The following is an 18,425-nucleotide window of genomic DNA, read 5'->3' as shown; positions in this document are numbered from 1 at the left end:
GTCAGGTTTTCATACACCCTAGTATATATATCTAGTGTCTAGAATGACTTGTGGACTACAACGGGTGATTTTTGCTGTTTCCTAGAGGCCGGGGCAATAGTCCGGACATGAATATGACCTTGGCCGAGGCCGGTATTTTATCCGGACATAAAGGCGGGGGGCCGCCAGAAAAAGTCCGGACATGACAAAATCGAGTCTTGCACCGGCATCTATCGGTATTTTCAGGGGTCCTGTAAAGCCCTACCAAAACCTAGGTTTTACCGCTGATCCTTTGCAACACCCGCGAGCATTGTTCCTCCATAGTGCTGAAGCGTTTGCGCCAGTAATACTGGGCAGTGGACAAATACGCACCCAAACATACCTACGTTTCCCGGCATTCGATCAAACTCGGATTGGTGCAGAACAACTCACTCTTGATGATTTGTCGCAACTTATCTACGGCTACACATGCGATGCATAACCTTGAACCAGGTCCGGCATACCGTCTTGCTGGTAACTGACAGGCTTCAGTGCAAAATCACCGTCACCCATCAACCTCCTATATGACCCCGGATGGGGCCTTATCGTCGCAATACTTGTCTAGCTCTTAGGCGTCAGTATCCCAAGTCCTCGCTCAATCACGCAACAGCGAGGAACGCAAGGATCACTTGATCGATTCCCAGACAAGTCCAGAGATGGTAGAGCTGTAGTCCAAGACAGCTGGAAGGGGCTTGCGCCTCGTGAGCCTCGCTTCTGCGCTCTCACGAACACAAGGGCCATCCAGACAATAGGCATAATAACGTTAACTACTCACTTTTTTGTCGGTCTATGTCCAGTGACTCAATGGGGCCAGGACCAAGTGGAAGCATGATCACCGACCAGAGAGTGGCAGTCATAAGGATACTTGCCTATATTCATCACCGGTACGTGCAATTTCCGTCAGCCCGTGATTCCAATCTCGACAATCTCGACAGGACGGCCATACATACTTACACTTACCGCGCTCTCGCCTCGTGCTTCACCCTGGGAACATCATCAGGTTATCCAGTCCGCATTCTCCTCTTCCGGGCCCTACGAATCGCCTGCGCTTGAATCATCCCGGTGGTCGAGTTCCAGAGCTGCCGGATAAAAACCTTCGAATGGAGGCAGCAAAGAACAAATTTGACGAGCAAAAGGCTCCAGAAAGTTCCTTGCACGCAAGTTCCATCCGTTTCCCAACCTGTTCCCGTGCATGCGGAATCTGTTCCTGACCATACGATGATGGCCATGTACCTCGCCAGTCCGAAGGGACAAAGTCCAGATTTCCAACGTCGCGATACATGGCTCGCAGGCAGGCGAGAGCACGAACATATGAGCAAGATGTCATAAGTAGGTGTAAAATGCCACGAACCTCGCTCGTCATCTGTTCCTCAGCTTGCTCCAGTTTGCGCGTTGAGGCTGAACAGGCAGCAGACGCACGATCAACGGGGAGCCTTTGGACCATTACGTGTAAAACCGACTCCCCAGGGCCCAAAGCTCTCATAACGTCTGTCATTTGGCTTACGCCACCGCTGACAATGGTACTGCACCAGCACCTAGTAGCAGCTGATCCGAATCAGAGAGTAAGGATGCGTGGCTTATACAAGGAGCGTTGGTATAATACAGTGCCGGTTGCAGTTCGCTACTTGCTAGAGAGTTGCCCAGGAATCTTGCAAAGCAAACCGGACAGGATCAACTCGACGCACTTCAAATCCTAGGCTGTAGGAGGCGCTCACCCCTCAATACCTCGTCAACGCAGATACTCTGTCCTTCGCCGCCCGTCTCACCACATAGCACGCCCACCAAATTTCGCCATCGAGTACACCATGTCCCGTACCTGCGCGCACTCTGGGGTAGCAGCCTGTATCCTGTACGCCTCCGGCAATTGATCTTGCACTTGCTGTGTGGTGGCAAGATGAAGCCCGGTCACAATCAATCGCAGGCGATGGCGCAGAAAAACACGTACCTTGATACGTCTCGCTCCAGCAGGGTGCGTCTGCAGGAATTCTACTGAATCGGGTGAATGCTTGGAGAGTTTCTGGAACATCCTAGGGGGGACATATCCAGCAGCGCGTCCAGGGGCCTTCCGACTGTTGTACTTACGATACAGCGCCTTCCGGGTCGAAACAAGCCTTTGCAGCAAGTTTCACACCGATCTTATCCGCTGCCAAACGATCGGGATCTGGATGAGCAAGAGTGATTGAACCAACACACCCTCTAATTCGTGTTTGCGTCCCATAGGCAGGCCTAGAACAACGTTCACTGCCATCTCAGAGAATCCGAAACCGACTCCAGTTACGGCGTTGATGAGGAATGCAAAACCCCAGAGGTACTTCGAAAACGAGTAGCGTTCTGACATGTGTCTTGCAACTGGAAGACAAGCTATCATGAGACGGGGCGCTCTCTGGGAAGCTAGCCGGGGCTATGCATGCCTACGTGTCCCATTTCTACGAGCAAAGCAGGGTGTCATTGGCGAGGGACGACTGTGGGTAACGAAGACATACCGTGAGCAAGCACTGCAGCTAACTCGTCCGTTGTACTGCATACCTGGAAAATACCCGTGTACACGATGATATTTCCTATAGTTTCGGATCATCAGCTCTGTGCAATCCTGATCTTTGGCATATATCATACATGCATACCATATGTAGCGGCAGCGTTGACAACTCGAGGATCATGGACAACGACTAATTTCCATTCCCTCCCTCCGGCACCGGGTGCCAGCCCTTGCCGTTCACTGCTCACACTTGCATCATACGTCCAGTCCGCACTCGTATCATCAGCGAGCCATGGAGGCACCGCGGAATATGGACGTCTCTCCTTGTCGTCTGATAAATGGCCAAGATTGTTCGCGTGTAATAGTTGTTCTGCGACTTCGCGCACTTTTCTCGTAACCGGATGGTTTGCGGGAAGGATCTTGCCCTTATTTTCCCGGAGAATTTGCTCGTGGATCATCCCGGCCAGCTAAACGTGAAGTACGATGTCAATGCACTGACTCTGAAGGGCAACTGTCAGGCCTGCAATGGTCTGTACCGTGGCGGCTACACCAATTGTCCAAGCTTCGCATGCATATGCACGGCGACAGACCAAAGGTTCGTTGAAAAGCGAACAAACGTCACCAATGAAGTCTTATTAGCTGAGGGCAAGCCACAATGGGCGCCCCAACCCCAGACTCGCCAAGATACAGCCCACTGCAAGGCATCACCCCAGGTACCGATAGGAAGTAGCTGGCACTGACTTTGGTCTCCATATTAGGATTAACGTCCATAAACCTCCAACGACCCGTCTCTGGCACTTGCTCCAGACTTCACCGCAGCCCTCTGTTACCGCGATGAGGAGACACAAAACAGAGTTACTTACTGCGAAACATAGTAGACCACAGCGACACTCCCGAGACCCACGGCCCACCGTACTCGAGGGTCCCATCGCTTTGCAGTGTTATACAGTCCTTGATCCGAGCCAGGTTCCTCTCCGAACCTAACGTATCTTGCCCGTACAGGGAGTGAGGCTTTGAGATGCGGTCTGGGAGTGCTCGAGAAAGCCCTCGCCCGATACAGGTTGACAGAGCGAGCCCAGCATATTGCAGATGACGACGGCGCCTTGCGTAGCGTGGACGCAAGCATAATCGGCAGAAGGCAAGCAGACGTCGGTGCTCGCTGGTGTCGACGTCTCTCTGGCTTGTCCACAGGCCGGCAGACGCAGGCTTGACGCTGCTCTTGACGCGTCCCCACGGCGCGCCTCAATAATGTGCACGTGCCACTCCTCGCCCCGGCATTTTCGAGTTTTTGTACAATATGTACGTGACTGCAGATGCCGTTATTATATATTTTCTCGTCAAATCGAACTTCTACCATGCCCGGTACATCTTGATAATATAACCATCTTTGCGACATAAACTATGACTTGCTACCTACGCTATCAACCCTTCAAAGTACAGCCGCGAGTGCCGGTGAGGATGTGTCTGCTGCGAGCCACCACTATTGAACGTCGGGTGCTCGGGACGTCTGCAGCATCAGCTTGATGTCGGGAGATGGCCAGGTGGTCTCATTCATCCCAACCCACTTGAGGTAGCCATTTTGATCATTTTATTCGCCTTCCTCTCTTAAAGGGACAGAGAACCGAATACATCAGCCGATCTCGTGCTCCGCCAGCAGCTGAGACGGAAGGATCTTCAGTGAGTCATGAAATGTGCAGCACTAGAGATATGACACACCATATTCGGAATTCCGCTGGCAATCGGGTAGACGTGTTTGCAGTTTGGGCACACCATTGCTCCTTCTTCAACATGGATCTACCGGTGCAAATTCGAGAACGTTCACGAGCAGCGATCAAAAAGAGGACTTGCCTCCAGTAGGACATGATGCAGTGCTTTCAGAAAGTCATCGTCGATCATGGTCGGCTGCTCTTGTGGTAAGGAGGTGTCGCCGAGCTGGAAATAACCAACAGGGTCCATATCAGTCTACAGAGAACAACGGATGTCCCCTGCAGCAAAGCCCGAATTCGCGGCACTACGCTTGGACGAAACACTCACTTGTCTGGCCGCATCTACCAACGCATTCCACTCGATCTTAGGTAGGAAACCGCGCAGAAAATCGGCATTGAAGTCCGCTTCCCTCAATTCTATCTGCACATCTTGGAATTGCAGAGGAAAATTGTTCGTATTACAGCCTTTGACGTGACAGGCTAGCAAGTTATGGGTTATTAGTCGGACCATCGTAAGAACGTTGCGTGAGAGCCTCAAAGCAAGGGGCAGAGGAAGACGGACATTTGTAACCCTAACCTCGAGAACGGCGAGAACCAGCGTTATCGCATCTTGCGCGTGAAGGTCACAGTCACCTGATACGTGACACTTCCAATCGTCCTTCTGCACCGCTCGGACAGTCTGACTGAAAAGCCTCTGTAACTGCAACAATGCGACCCCCTTCACCGTCAATACCCGAACGCGAGTTCATATTTACCTCTTTGACGCAGTCGCTGAGACTTGATGGCCGCCAACTGCTTGAGATGCGCAAACCCACGATTACTTTTGGGGAAGAATTAGGCTGGGTTGAATGTTCTTTCGGAAAGACAAGGTAAGCAGAGTCGCCTCTTTACTCAAGAGCGACCAAGAAATTATATGCAAGGATAGGGTATACGCTGCTGTTGATGCCAAAATGGTGAAGCCGCCCCCCGAACGTCCGTATGAGGGCATCATCACGATACACTCCGAGATTTCCCCCATGGCGTCGCCCGAGTATGAACCTGGTCGGTAGGTATGTGTACCTTCGGCTGCACTACTTACGCTTGACTTAGTTTCACCCCGACAGAACGTCAGAAGAGGAGGTCACCATTACCCGTATGCTAGACAAAGTTCTACGGAGGAGTGACGCGGTGGATAAGGAGTCGCTATGCGTACTCGCTGGACAGAGAGTACGTTTGACTCAGCTTATCCTTTACTTAGTGACGAGCGTGACTGCTCAGGTCTGGCATCTGCGCTTGACGGTGCACTGCCTAGCGGATGCGGGCAATATGCTCGACTGCGCGTGTCTGGCGGGCATCGTCGCCCTTAAACACTTCCGACGGCCCGAAGTGGAAGTAGTAGGCGATGAGGTGACAGTTGTACGCCCACTCAGCCTTCTCTGCTCTCACCCTTTAGATCTTACGTTCATCTGTCAATCCGTAGCATCCCCCGACGGAACGCGCCCCTCTCCCTCTATCGTTACATCATACACCATTATGTCTCACCTTTGCGTTCTTTCCCGAATCCTCATCAAAAACGGCAACCTCGACATCGAGTACGAAAACTACGACAGTCCTGGACCCGTCCTTGCTCGAATCCAGACTGGCCACAGGCTTCTTACATGTCGCTCTGAACGCCCAGAGGGAACTGTGTGTGGTCCAGAAGGTAGGGCTTTTATGGGTTAGTCGTGACGACACGCTTTATTCACTCTTTGACCAGGCTGGAGGAGTGCCCCTTACCGAGGATGAGATCCTCCCGCTGATCAAGGAGGTAGCAGTGAGCAGGGTACGAGAGCTTGACGCCATCGTCGAGTCAAGATTGAAGGAGGACTGGGAGCAACGTAAAAAGTTTGTAGAAGTTAGGTGAAAATCTGTAAGCCTACGCGTGACCTGTCGCGTCTCCCCTTCCGCGCTGTAAGCACGATCGTTCGGTCCTCCCCAAGCAGATCGTTTCCGCTGCGCCGTGCACGACTGGTGCGGTCCTGAGTGATACTGAACGTCGGCGGCGTCGATCGGGCCTATCTGCTCGCCAATCATCCTCGTGCAGGAGAACAATCAGGCCATTTTGTGTTCTTGAGCCTTCTCCACGCCTCCTTGGTTTTCTATCGCGCTGGATTTTTAATCATGGCAGGTCACGCATTCGCGGTCACGTGCAGTGACTAAGCTACGTAAGCAACTCAGAGAAATTCCGGGCGAACCGGAGGGAGCACGGCGCTTGGGCAGCGGCGATATTGCTACTACAATTGTACTTTCATGCAATTGTATTCGGAGAGGATAGCATTTCAACGGAACGCTGTTACGACTGATCAAGAACTCATATGAGATAGCTTGAGCTGTGTATTATCCGCAGGAATGGAGAGAGGAGCCAAGGTGTGTCGGCCGAGAACGGGCGGGGCCGGACTAGTCCGGGACGCGATCGGCCTGCGGACGGTAAATCAATACGAGCAAATAACGCGTACAACTTATATATAGCGCCCGCATCCTAAATTGCGAAATTTCATTTGATTGCGCCGTCTCCTTCATCGTCCACATCCTCCACACCATGGTTGCCATCGTCCAGAAGCCCGCCCCCGCCTTCAAGGCCACTACCGTCGTTGACTCGCAGTTCAAGGAGGTCTCCTTGGCCGACTACCAAGGCAAATGGTACGTTTTGATGACTGGTTGTCGGCGTTAGCCTGCCACTGGACGAAGCTGACGGACGCGTTTCGTCGTACAGGGTGATCCTCCTGTTCTATCCCATGTAAGCCGACGTTCTTTGAGGATGTCATCTGAATTTCTAACAACGTGAACGTTTAGGGATTTCACCTTTGTCTGCCCCACCGAAATCCTTGCCTTCAACGACGCCCTCCCCCAATTCCACGAGCTCGAGACTGAGGTGCTCGGTACGTTTGGGAGAAGACAACGTTGTTTCCCGTCTTCTTACATTTTTACGCAGGTGTCTCCACCGACTCCGAATTCTCCCACCTGGCGTGGTCTCTGCAGCCCCGCAAGCAGGGTGGCCTGGGCCCCGATCTCAAGCTCCCCCTCATTGCGGACAAGAGCATGAAGATCGCCCGGGACTACGGCGTCCTCATTGAGGAGTCTGGTGTCGCTCTGCGCGGTCTCTTCATCATCGACCCGAAGGGCATCCTTCGGTACGTATGCCACCCTCCGTACTCGTATCCTTTTACTAAAGAGTGCATAGCCAAATCACTGTCAATGACCTTCCCGTTGGCCGCTCCGTTGAGGAGACCATCCGCCTGATCAAGGCCTTCCAGTTCACCGTGAGTATCTGATATGCCGTATGCCACCCCGATGATTGCTCACCCCGTCCCTGCTTTCAGGACAAGTATGGTGAGGTGTGCCCCGCCAACTGGCAAGAGGGCGGCAAGACCATCAAGGCCGACCCCAAGGCGTCGCTCGAATACTTTTCTACCGCGGAAGGCGCGGCCGAGGCAGTCAACGGTGCCAAGCGTCCCAGGTCTGATTAATAAGGATTTTAGATTCTACTTCCATAGAACACATAGATCTCATGCCACTCTAGACTTCATTAGACCACGCCAACTTTAGATGAAGTTACCTACGATTCCCATCTAGTTTGAAATCTACAATCCCCCTTCTTGTTTTCTTCTATTCTACGCCACTCCAGGTCAGGTGTTTTGCTTAGAGAGAAACAACTGCGCTCACTGTATCATAGCTGCTTGTTCGAATATGAAGTTGTTTGGATAAAAACGAAAGAAAATCCCGCAAGCCTCGCAAGTTTCGATTGCTCTGTTTATCTGCTTTCGTTGTCTATTTCGTTGTTCGCTCGTGTTCTTGCCTCCTGCCTCATGTCGCTCCAAAAGCTGGCTTATCAGCATCCATTCTTTGTGGGATATCTATTCTCCTGTGATATCGCCCAGCTATCTACGGGGATTTGCCCCGGACTAGTATCCTATCCTATTCCCGATGCCATCGCTAATGCACACTACCGACCTGTATGTACATACCCTGTCGCACTAATTGTCGTATAATTGGCGATCCATTATCAGACGAATCAGTGCATGCATTCTTGGTTATCCTATTACTGGGCTATTACTCTACTTCCCTCCCGAGTACCTGCCCGGCGGAGTCGACCGCGCTGTCGACCTCCTTGAGTATAAATAACATATAGTGAGTGGACGCGGACTACTTATATGACTAGTTAGTCTCTCCTCATAGTGGCGAACACCCACTTATCCTTCCTCCTCGACGCGCCCCCGCCCGCGCCGCCCTCCCTTCTAACCCACTCCGCGCCCGAGACAAACTCGACGCGCGCCAGCGCAGCGTTGCTCTTCGACCACGCGGATAGCAGCGCGCGCTCCCTCGTGTGCTCCTTCGACGCCGCCGTCTCCTCCGCGGGCTCCGAGAAGCTGGAAGACGACGGCGCGGGTGGGCTGAAGGTCAGCGATGACGGCGAGAGGAGATTGAGCGACTCCAGCTCGTGCGGCTCCAGCTTCGGCACGGGCTTCCGCCGGACGGAGTGCGTGGATTTTTTGGAGGACAGGGAGGGCGCGGTGCTGGAGGCGGAGGTCATGATCGACGCTGACACGGACGGTGTGCGGGAGGGGGTGAGGGAGGGGGAGGGACTAGATAGGATTGCGGGAGAAGAGGGAGTAGACAGAATTACGGGAGAGGACGGCGTGGAGAGGACTGGTGGGGCGTGCGCGAGGAGGGAGGAGGCGGGAACGCGGAGTCGCAATGTGTGCAGGACGGTGAATTTTGGTAGGATGGCGGATATTTGTTTGTAGAGCACCTGTCAGGAACGATCAGTAAGCTGGATATAGCAAATATCGTTTGGGAGTGCATGACATGAGGAGGATTGAGGGTGAAAGACAACGACGTACCGAGGTGCTTCCTGTCGCCCACCGCACTTGTAGCTCTTCCACCATCCCATGGCACTCCTTCTGCACGGCGCCCAGAACACGTTCGACAGTCCTACGGTCAATCGTCTCCTGGAACGATATGCACAGCTTGGTGACGCGCTTCCGAGCTTCAGGGAGAAAGGACAGTAGCGTGCTTGGACGTAGCCCTTCGACGAGGGTCTCATAAATATTAATGGTCAGATCCGTCACAGGCCGGGTCGGAACGAAGAGGGATATCAAAGGCGGGGGGATGACGAGAGACGACAGGATAGGAAGGACGGAGGGATCATTAGATGGGACTGAGTCCTCTGTGTTTATGCGAAGATTTGGTAGGGACAGTGTCTTGATACTCGACTGCTTGGAGAGGAAGGCGAACAACGCTGTGAGGTCGTCCTGCGCTAGATTCGTCTCCAGTAATGTCAAGGACGTCAGCGAAAACTCCAGCGTGTTCCCAACTCTCGATCGGCGTCCCGTCAACCGGAGAGGCAAACGAGATAGCGTAAGAGACTTTAGATTCGACATGTTCCGCAGAGCCCTGAAGAGTGCAAGGTCAGCGTCGACGTCGTCCTTCTCGAGCAAACATGTGAAGGTGTGGATGCTTTTTGCTGCCTCGCTGACTCGGCCCAGGGTCTCCAAACAGGAATGTACCCTCGTACGGGGGACTTGGGCTAAGTTGACCTCCTTGTACAGTACCTGACGAGCAGCAGATAGAAACGCGCGGGATATTCGCGCTGCCTGAGGAATCTTCTCTGGAGGCAGGAAACCTAGGATGACGGGTAGGACTTGATCGGGTAAGGGGAAAGGCTGCGGAGGGTGGTCAAACTTGAGGACTGTACCAGGAGGTGAAGGAAAGTAAGCAAGCAGTTCTGGAGAGCTGATCATGCGTGCTAGTGTCCCCCCTCCAGAGGGTGACCGCGCCTGCTCGTCCTGTCCGTGCTGTCCCTGCGCTTGGGAAGCCAGATGGCGCAAATGCCCTCCTCCCTCCACCCACGAAATTTCGGATCCATCTGAAGACGTCGACTCCTTCCTCTCGCCTAGTCCACTAGGCCTTCGGATTGACGGATCGTACTCCTGGCTCTCGTCACTTTGATTCCATTCGTTATACCGAGCAGATTCATCAGCCTTCCGTTTGCTCGCCTTGCCCAAGATACCCCTGCCGAAACTTTTCAACCTCGAGTGTCCCTTTGCGTGTCCCGGCGTAGGCTCGTTCGAAAATAGTTTGGAGACGCGATTGACGATGCCCGTCTGCTTCGACGTGTCTGATGTGGTAGAGGCAGTGGTGAGAGAATCCAACCGCGACCGGCGACGAGTAAGGAATGACATGCGTAACGAACGGGCTTTTGAGCAAGAAAGTATAAATTATGAGGGATATGTGGCGGGGACCATACAGTACATGTTCAGGCGGCAAATGAGGGCCTTCACGGATTTCCCGGCGGTTATACACGTATTGCTTCGCGAAGCCGTCCTGGCCAATAGCCGCGGTATCGATGGACGTGTCCTGACATTCGGGATCAAAGGTAATATTGGGCGCGTATCCGAGCGCAGTCTGCAGCTGTCAAGTGTGTGCCCAATCACGAATAGCTCCCGGAGGATGTGGCAGGCGAGTGTGGTACATTGGTATTTGTTTGACTTTCTACCTCTTACTGCTTCGATCTCCAGGAGACGAACTATCGGGAATTTTAGACTGAGAGATACTACGGCAAAAATCCGGGACTGCTGTTGACGAACGAGGACATCACCACGTCGGTCTATGCTGACAATTGCAATATTCTGCCAAGTGTAGCAGATGCACAACGGAAGAATTGAATTCATTGCCAGCTCCTCCACGAATTCGAATATTACAGCAGCCTCAAGGAATTTCACTCTCGGTGGCAACCACCTACATACTGAAATATTAATCGCTGATGTCCTCATAGCGCTAGCAGACGAGTTGCGAATGTATCCAATTTACGCGCGTGTATCAGTACATGCCATCCTCATGTCCTCGTACTGTTTATCTATAGCCAGCTATGTAGGTCAACTACATACCGTGCTATTGATGTCAAGGGGTCAAGAACTCGTTGCCTTCTGGTATGGAGTAAGCCGGAGGATCTCCTTCCAAAGTACGATCGTGTTCTATCTGTCTCTCTAGACAATATTCCACTTGCCCTTCTAGACAACCCACATGCCCTTCCAAGGCGTTCACCCGACCTGTTATGCTCTGTCGACGCGGTACTATGGTTTCGACCCTCAGCGACCCATCTCTACGAATCTCAGATGAAGGTGCAACTCCTTTGTGCGAATGATCCATAACAGTCTGCCCTCCCACATCTGTAGACGTGGCTGCAGGGATCCATTCCCCTGCGGGCAGCTTCTCCTTCGACAGGGTCCGTCCCAGGACCCGCGCGCTTCGCCAGGTCCACAGGTAAAATGCCGCCGCGACGATAGCGACACCAAGCGCACTCCCCGCTAGGCCCAGACAAAGCGTGCCGTCGTGGCTCGCAGAGGTGAGACTCTCGGCGATCGTGACCGTCGGCTGGGACGATACGACGACCACTGGAGTCGGTGGAGGCATGTAAACAGGTGCCGAAAGGGATGTTATGGGCAAGGCTGTACTGGCTTGTACGGGCGAAGTTCCTCCATCAAGGTCCTCTGGCATGTCAGGTGTATTATCGGTTTGATTGGAGGAAGTGGGTACGACCACCACTCCGTATCGGTCGTTTGGTATTGCCAGGGCTGACATAGAGGTCGCCACTGGCGATTGTTCAGGTGCGTCATCAGTTATCAGACAAGGTCCTGAAGCACAAACTCTAGAATAATATCACTATGATGATAATAGGGCAAATTATAAGAGGCTTACGTCGTCGGGATTATCATGTAGGTTCAGTGGGATGTTTGTTCGCGCTTCTTGTGAATGCAGGGCCTCTCGTTTGAGAACTTTGTCGCCTCCCGCGCAAGCGCGTCCGTTTTATATCGCGCAGAGAGATATTGACGTGCCGTATCCAAGTTCTTCCTGCAAGTTGAATGGATACAGATGCAGAATACCTGTCTACATAAGCTCCCGTTCATCTGTTTCATGTCAATTCGGACAACACGGTCCTCGAGGACGAGACATCGCCTCTCTCTCCTGACTGGCCTATGTAGCCCAACGGAAGCGGACAATGGGATCCGCGGCAGGCCAGGCACCTTCCGAAGTCGCGACAATGGACGAGAACACAGTATAGTCGTATTCGCACTGAAGAGCGTCGGTCAATTACAGCCTGCACAGCACTGCGATGCACAGTAACTGGGTACTTGTCACCGAGTCAAGCACCGAGTTAGATTTGACATCGCTGTAGATACGTTGGCTGTATTAGTGTCACGTATAGATACATGCAGAAGGTCCACTTGCGCCTCAATGTGGTAAATGGCTGAGTTGTGATGACTCGTCACCAAGTATATAATCCCCCTACTAGCCAAACCCACCTATCATTAATGCTCGTCCCAAAATAAGTTGGGCGCTAAATCTAAGCTTTGCCCAGGAACCTCCTAGCCTCCTCCCATCTGATCCGCTCCCTCTCCTTACCCTTCTCCCGCCCCCTCCTCTGTTCCTCCTCGTCCACCCTCTTCCAATCTTCATAACTCGTCACCGATCCCTGCTTCACCAGTTCTACGATCTCTGCTGGAGGATCTTCAGGATGCGGCGAGGCATTCATCACAGTCTTCCCGACCGCGCCATCAGACTCCGCCAGGTCACCCGAGGAAGGCTCAGGCGGGGAGACGGGTATGGTCTGCACAGACGCGCCGGGCACCGACCCCGGGAGCGCGGCGAAGTAGTCGGAGAGGATCGTGTCCGCCACAGCATACGCGTTCATCATCGTGCTCGCGAGCACGCCCTTCGCGCCCGTCGCGGCCCAGCCCGAGGCGTACACGTTCTTCAGCACGGAGGTCGAGCCCGCGTTGTCCTCGGGCACGCAGACGACCCGGCCGCTGACGTTCCGCAGGTGACCGAGCGCGGGATCATAGAACGGCATAGTGGGCTCCGAGTGATAGCCGAGGGAGGTGACGACGAGGTCGGTGGTTGTGAAGGACGTCTCGGAGGTCAGTACTGCTCGGGAGGTGGCCGGGTCCAGCGTCGTGTGTCCGAGCGTCAGTACTGGCTTTCCTGAAGATCCGCTGGCGGGCACGGCGAGTCCTGTCGGGCTCCGGAAGAAATCGAGAGACCAGGTCTTGTTTGTCGTACCGTACTTGTTCTTAGAGCCTTTCTGCAATAAATCGATGGTACGAGACTGCTGCCGAGTGACCTTGCTGCCTTCGGTGGGGACGAGTAGCGACGGGTCGACGGGTACCATGGCCGCCTCGGACAGGTTCGTCATTTCCCTTAGCTCCTTCGTGGTGAAGGCGGCTTCGAAAGGGCCTCGACGCCCGATGATGGAGACGTGCTTCACGGCAGACCGGCGAAGGACTTCGAGGACGTGCTCAGGAACGTCGTATTTGGCGAGAACATCAGGGGGGGTCAAGAGCATTCTTGCTATGTCAAGAGAGACATTGCCTTGACCTATGAGCGCGACGTGCTCTACTTTGTCGAGGGCGGGTGGAGGCTGAGAGAGGCGAGGATGGTCAGTATACCAGTGAACGAGCGAGAGCGCGGGAATGCAGTAACTTGAGAGTGGCAAAGCCGGATGAAGAATGGGGGAAGGAGCACCGGTGGCTAGGAGGAGATGGGAATAGTTGTTGAACAGCATGCTGAGAGGATGACTTGTAGTCTTCGGACTCCGCGACGTTGGGACTGACATGTTGGTGTTCAAAGTCGATGAGGATGAGAAGTCGACGTTCCCGAAGAATGAGAAACGGGGGTCTTGCGCTGCTTCATCGAACTTATGTGTGCAGTTCTACGTTGTGGAGAGTGACGTTAAGCCTCCAGTACAAGTACTTCAAGAATACAGACTATGTACCTTGACTTCAGGGTGATCTGGTGCAACACCATATCTCACAAGCCCATGTGGTGCCCATAGTCGATCAAACATATGAATCCTGAGATTTGGTCCATGAAAGGACGAGGCCGGCAGGAGGGACATCAACCGCGACGCTACATAGAACGCTGAGGGACCTCCGCCCACAATGGCGAGCTTGAGACAGTTTTGCATTCCGAAGTACGGACTGGGTAGAGTATTATCCTGTCAATTCACTGAAATAATGACATGAGTCAGGACGGGTAAACCGTTACAATTATCTTCATTTTGCTTACTTCCGTTTGACAGAAACACCGTCCTTCAGCGGCCTAAGCAAAGGCTAATGAAGCACGTCCGAGCAATGGACAAGAGTGTATGAGCGAGAAGGATAAGTATTCACAGGACATGGCTTTCAAGTTTGCCACAAGAGTCTGACATAGACAGAATTACGCGAAATTGTCTAACACGGATATGTCACACTCGGGACTTACCGTAGTATAGTGTCCTTCGACATGACGTCGACAATTCCTTCAGCCTGCACCACGATGAAATCAAGAGCAGTACATGTAGTATATATGCTGCTAGCAGTTATAGCTGTGATGGCCTAGTTTTACTTCGTTCCGCTATCATGCTTTGCGCGAAAGCTAGCTTGGCCCGTGCACCAGTGTTGCCAGTCGCGGTGAGGGGTCTATCACAGTCCTCGTTTCACTCGTCAGCAGTGCAAGGAAAGGATAAGGTTGTTATTCTTGGTTCAGGATGGGGAGGTTATGAAGTTCTGAAGGGGATAGACAAATCGCGTTACGGTGAGCCGCCGTGCCTGGTTTACACCTTTGAAGGGGATTCTGTCCATGTGCGACTCATTCTGAACGGCGGTATATGTAGATGTGACTATGGTATCGCCCAATACGTACTTCAATTTCACCCCCTTGCTTGCGAGCTGTGCGGTCGGATCATTAGAATACCGCTGTGCCCTTGAGCCGGTGCGTAGAATGAGCAGGGGCTCAGGTAGATAGACTAAATAGCGTACAGGTACGGAGATATACACCTCAAGTTGTGAGCTTCCGAGAGTATAGTTCTTACATCATGCGTGTGCTTACTGTGTCTGCGACAGAAATCATACCAAGCCTGGTGTGATGCCATAGGTAAACAGTCGTTTACGTGTGTTAGTGGTGGCATCTCACGTCCGTGCTTCAGATTTCAAGTCCAAGGCACTCACATGTGTGAGCAACGCACAGCTCACAAGTCCCGTCATTTTCCTCACCGGCCCCGTCGTATCCCACAGATGCCCGCAACCCCTGCTCTCCCCGGCGAACAGAGCACCGCGCCCCGTGCTGACGCTACCACCACCGCATACCCCGGCACTGGCACCCCCTTCAGTATTCCGTACGATAAGCTCGTCATTTCAGTTGGAGCGTACTCGCAGAGTGGGTGTATGTCTGTAACACGGATGTTCGAGCCTGAGGTACGACGACAGCGAACATTGCACTTTGCAATATTATCATGAGCAGCCTTCGGAATACCTGGAGTGAAAGAACACGGATACTTCCTGAAGGACATCAAGGATGCTCGGTCTATCAGAACGAGGATCCTGGAATGTGCGTCTCGACGTCTACGTGCTGAACTCATAGTACTAGTCTGACTAGAAAATATGTGCACATGCAGGTTTCGAACAAGCCAATGAGCCCCTTCTCTCTGATGAGGCCCGTAGAGATATATTGCACTTCTGCATTGTCGGCGGAGGCCCCACCGGTATCGAGTTTGGCGCGGAGCTGCATGATCTCCTGAATGCAGACATAAAGAAACACTATCCGCACCTTGCACCCCTGGCGAGGATCTCACTGTATGACGTAGCGCCGAAGATTTTAAGTATGTTCGACGAAGACTTGATGAAGTGTGTCGAGCGAGTTTTCATGCTTCGCAGGACATCGAACTGAAGAGTCATGCGTAGGTACGCGGTGAAAGCTTTCAAGAGAGAGGGGATCGACATCTTCACGAGCCACCATGTGGAAGGGGTAGAGGCTGTACGTGATCAGCGCTATGTATTATCGGTTGATCCTGAGTCGTCCACCGAACGTCTGTGCAGGGCAGGATTTTCGTGAAGGAGCAGGGCGAAGGTGCGTGCCCTGGGCCTCTTCCGCTACGATCACCTGACATAAGCTCCACAGTCCCATTCGGTTTACTCGTCTGGAGCACAGGGCTCTCGCCCAACCCGTTGATAGAAACTATAACCGAGGCTGTGAAACATCCCAAGACTGGGAGTGTGATCACGGACGACCACTGCCAGCTCCTCATGAAGCCCTCGAAAGAAGGCGACGCGCCCGTGCCCAACCCAGATGTGTGGGCTGTTGGTGATGCTGCCATGATCCAGGGGATTATGCTTCCCGCAACAGCGCAGGGTATGTGATGTGGTGGATCCGCGAAGTTGTCGAATGCAGCTGATGCAGCGTTTGCACTAAAGTCGCCAACCAGAAGGGTAAATACGTGGCCAAGAATCTCAATAGGATGCTTGAGAGCCAGGACGTCTCGCGACCGTTCAAGTGGAAGAACATGGGCACGCTTGCGTATGTTGGCGAAGAGTGCGTCGCATCTTTGGTGATGACCTTGCTATGTATGGTAATTTGGCGCGTAGCCATGCCTTGTATGACCGGACAAAAGCTGCGAAGGGACCTAAACCGAAGAAGGCTGGCAGGCTGGCGTGGCTGCTTTGGCGGTCCGCTTATGTTAGCATGGCGCTGAGTACGAGGAACAAGTGAGTGTGCGGACTTCCGTTTGTTTTGACGACTGATCCCTCCTCCAGGATTTTGATTCCTACCTTCTGGTAAGTGTCAGCTGTCCTTGCAGACGAGTATGGTGCGACGACTGATCATATCCACTGCAGGCTCATTAACTGTGAGCACCTGACTCCTTTCCATCTGCCCTCCTTGCTGCTGAGTGACGTGCTCGTTTCTCAGGGCTCTTCGGACGTGATTTGTCCCGGTTCTGAACTAGGCCTGGAAAGTAGAACACTGACGACTGGGAGTTGATAGGTTCCAGTTCTATATTGATTTCTCTACACCTGTAGTAAGAAAAGGTCATGTACTCTGTAATACTAGTAAGCTAAAAAGCCACAAACACCACCAAATACTCTCCTTCGGCTATTAACAAAGTTACTTTTCCGACTAACTTTTTCCCTACAAAATAACTTCTCTAACTTCAAGTTAACTTTTCGCGGGTTAAGTCAAATTGTCTCAGCTAACTTTAAGTTACCTGCCACCAACTAACTTGGCAACCTGCGGAGCTTGGCCAGAACTTGGCAGTATGAGTCGACAACATAACTTGTCAAGCCCATCTCACTTGTGCAAACTTTGAAGGCAATATGAGTGCTATCTCCTGCTCGTTGGCTGCAGATGCCCCCTTTCTCAACGGTAGCATAAGCAGGGACTTGAGAATGGCTTTGAAGTTCATGTGCTTAAGTTATCTTATGCATTTCACGCAGCCATGCCCTCAGTTTTCCCCCATTCCTCGGTCATTCCCTTCTGCCGCAACCACCATCCCAACCACAAACGCACGTGCCTCCGTGGCCGCCAGCATCTGCTTGAGTGAACACTCCGCCACCGCCTGCGGCAACAGCAACAGCCCGAAGCTGACCCACGCGCCGCGGGGTGCGAGGAGTGCGGATGCTCGCGATGGTCGCGAAAAGGATCAGGGACGTGTGGAGGAAGAAGGGGGTGTTGACATCATTGTGCTTTGTGCACGCGGGGAGGAAGGAGGGGGAGAGGAAGTCACCCTCGACCAACATGATGATGGCGCACAACAAGGGAGCATGTCCCGGATGCACGGCGCGGAAGACGTCCGCGGTGGCCCCGCGGTGGCATAGGCAAAAGTAACTTCTCTTACTTCACGCTAACTTTGTGTGGGCCAAGTCAATTTGTCTAAGTTAACTTCAAGTTACCTGCCGCAAGGTAACTTCGCAACTTGCCGAGGTACGGTTGACCAGGAGTGTCAGGTCTATTTTGCATTTGCACTTCGCACTTGCGTTTGGCTGAGGGCACGCCGTGAGTTCGAATCCCGATGAGAGCAACGGGCAAGGGGCCGTGGGAACGTCCCGGATACTGCCGTACCCCTGTTGTCGCTGTGCTCGACGTTGCCCGACGCGTTGTCGACGCTGTTGTCGGCGATGTCGACGAATGTTAAGCGATGAATATTCCTAAAAATACACGGAAAAAATCGGTTCCTTCTGAACAGGCATAGATTTGCAACTATTAGGGTGTAAATGTCTAGACATGTTTAGGTGTTGTGTGAAAGTTTGCCCTCGAAGAGTGTGCTGGATAGTGTGGCCATATTAGATTTGTCTTGTTGAAGTTCATCGTGGGTCGCGTCACAGATACCACACCACCGCATTTATTCTGCCGCTATTTGTACTCATCTACTGTCCATGCAGCATTTGCAGCTAACAGAG

General features: G+C 52.9%; 9 protein-coding genes across 9 annotated transcripts; 3 read left to right on the top strand and 6 right to left on the bottom strand.

Moving 5' to 3' along the window:
* Window positions 1-1,575: 1,575 nt before the first annotated feature.
* Window positions 1,576-3,620, bottom strand: GLOTRDRAFT_122359 (uncharacterized protein; the record flags this gene model as incomplete). Its single annotated transcript, XM_007870168.1, has 10 exons — window positions 1,576-1,666; window positions 1,734-1,897; window positions 1,964-2,045; window positions 2,101-2,161; window positions 2,212-2,367; window positions 2,430-2,444; window positions 2,502-2,576; window positions 2,640-2,961; window positions 3,236-3,302; window positions 3,358-3,620. 9 exons carry the CDS (start codon window positions 3,618-3,620, stop codon window positions 1,781-1,783), a joined length of 1,158 nt encoding a protein of 385 aa, XP_007868359.1. The 3' UTR covers window positions 1,576-1,666; window positions 1,734-1,780.
* A 173-nt stretch (window positions 3,621-3,793) lies between these two features.
* GLOTRDRAFT_117161 (Trm112p-domain-containing protein) lies at window positions 3,794-4,779 on the bottom strand. The gene is made up of 4 exons (XM_007870167.1): window positions 4,529-4,779; window positions 4,343-4,426; window positions 4,211-4,288; window positions 3,794-4,151 (listed from the first exon to the last, which is right to left on the bottom strand). The coding sequence occupies exons 1-4, from the start codon at window positions 4,709-4,711 to the stop codon at window positions 4,125-4,127; spliced, it is 372 nt and encodes a 123-aa protein (XP_007868358.1). The 5' UTR covers window positions 4,712-4,779; the 3' UTR covers window positions 3,794-4,124.
* Window positions 4,780-4,885: 106 nt separating this feature from the next.
* Window positions 4,886-6,082, top strand: GLOTRDRAFT_63651 (ribosomal protein S5 domain 2-like protein; the record flags this gene model as incomplete). The annotated part of the gene is made up of 6 exons (XM_007870166.2): window positions 4,886-5,069; window positions 5,126-5,245; window positions 5,304-5,406; window positions 5,458-5,595; window positions 5,660-5,881; window positions 5,936-6,082. The coding sequence occupies exons 1-6, from the start codon at window positions 4,909-4,911 to the stop codon at window positions 6,080-6,082; spliced, it is 891 nt and encodes a 296-aa protein (XP_007868357.1). The 5' UTR covers window positions 4,886-4,908.
* Window positions 6,083-6,757: 675 nt separating this feature from the next.
* GLOTRDRAFT_131337 (uncharacterized protein) lies at window positions 6,758-7,685 on the top strand (the record flags this gene model as incomplete). Its single annotated transcript, XM_007870446.1, has 6 exons — window positions 6,758-6,858; window positions 6,932-6,955; window positions 7,012-7,097; window positions 7,151-7,349; window positions 7,400-7,478; window positions 7,539-7,685. 6 exons carry the CDS (start codon window positions 6,758-6,760, stop codon window positions 7,683-7,685), a joined length of 636 nt encoding a protein of 211 aa, XP_007868637.1.
* Window positions 7,686-8,377: 692 nt separating this feature from the next.
* On the bottom strand, window positions 8,378-10,400 carry GLOTRDRAFT_131336 (uncharacterized protein; the record flags this gene model as incomplete). The annotated part of the gene is made up of 2 exons (XM_007870445.1): window positions 8,378-8,968; window positions 9,060-10,400. 2 exons carry the CDS (start codon window positions 10,398-10,400, stop codon window positions 8,378-8,380), a joined length of 1,932 nt encoding a protein of 643 aa, XP_007868636.1.
* Window positions 10,401-11,118: 718 nt separating this feature from the next.
* Window positions 11,119-11,799, bottom strand: GLOTRDRAFT_131335 (uncharacterized protein; the record flags this gene model as incomplete). The annotated part of the gene is made up of 1 exon (XM_007870165.1): window positions 11,119-11,799. One exon carries the CDS (start codon window positions 11,797-11,799, stop codon window positions 11,119-11,121), a length of 681 nt encoding a protein of 226 aa, XP_007868356.1.
* A 573-nt stretch (window positions 11,800-12,372) lies between these two features.
* GLOTRDRAFT_117158 (FAD/NAD P-binding domain-containing protein) lies at window positions 12,373-14,374 on the bottom strand. Its single transcript, XM_007870164.1, has 3 exons — window positions 14,284-14,374; window positions 13,991-14,223; window positions 12,373-13,927 (listed from the first exon to the last, which is right to left on the bottom strand). The coding sequence occupies exons 2-3, from the start codon at window positions 14,180-14,182 to the stop codon at window positions 12,563-12,565; spliced, it is 1,557 nt and encodes a 518-aa protein (XP_007868355.1). The 5' UTR covers window positions 14,183-14,223; window positions 14,284-14,374; the 3' UTR covers window positions 12,373-12,562.
* Window positions 14,375-14,615: 241 nt separating this feature from the next.
* Window positions 14,616-16,809, top strand: GLOTRDRAFT_45502 (FAD/NAD P-binding domain-containing protein; the record flags this gene model as incomplete). The annotated part of the gene is made up of 14 exons (XM_007869974.1): window positions 14,616-14,790; window positions 14,870-14,967; window positions 15,017-15,040; window positions 15,099-15,129; window positions 15,182-15,207; window positions 15,270-15,411; window positions 15,496-15,582; window positions 15,650-15,857; window positions 15,924-16,008; window positions 16,071-16,101; window positions 16,153-16,387; window positions 16,432-16,563; window positions 16,617-16,736; window positions 16,785-16,809. 14 exons carry the CDS (start codon window positions 14,616-14,618, stop codon window positions 16,807-16,809), a joined length of 1,419 nt encoding a protein of 472 aa, XP_007868165.1.
* A 420-nt stretch (window positions 16,810-17,229) lies between these two features.
* Window positions 17,230-17,765, bottom strand: GLOTRDRAFT_131332 (uncharacterized protein; the record flags this gene model as incomplete). Its single annotated transcript, XM_007870163.1, has 2 exons — window positions 17,230-17,275; window positions 17,536-17,765. 2 exons carry the CDS (start codon window positions 17,763-17,765, stop codon window positions 17,230-17,232), a joined length of 276 nt encoding a protein of 91 aa, XP_007868354.1.
* Window positions 17,766-18,425: the final 660 nt, after the last annotated feature.

The sequence above is a fragment of the Gloeophyllum trabeum genome, assembly GCF_000344685.1.
Source record: "Gloeophyllum trabeum ATCC 11539 unplaced genomic scaffold GLOTRscaffold_00011, whole genome shotgun sequence".
NCBI lineage: Eukaryota > Fungi > Basidiomycota > Agaricomycetes > Gloeophyllales > Gloeophyllaceae > Gloeophyllum > Gloeophyllum trabeum.
This window is presented reverse-complemented; position numbering and strand designations above follow the sequence as displayed.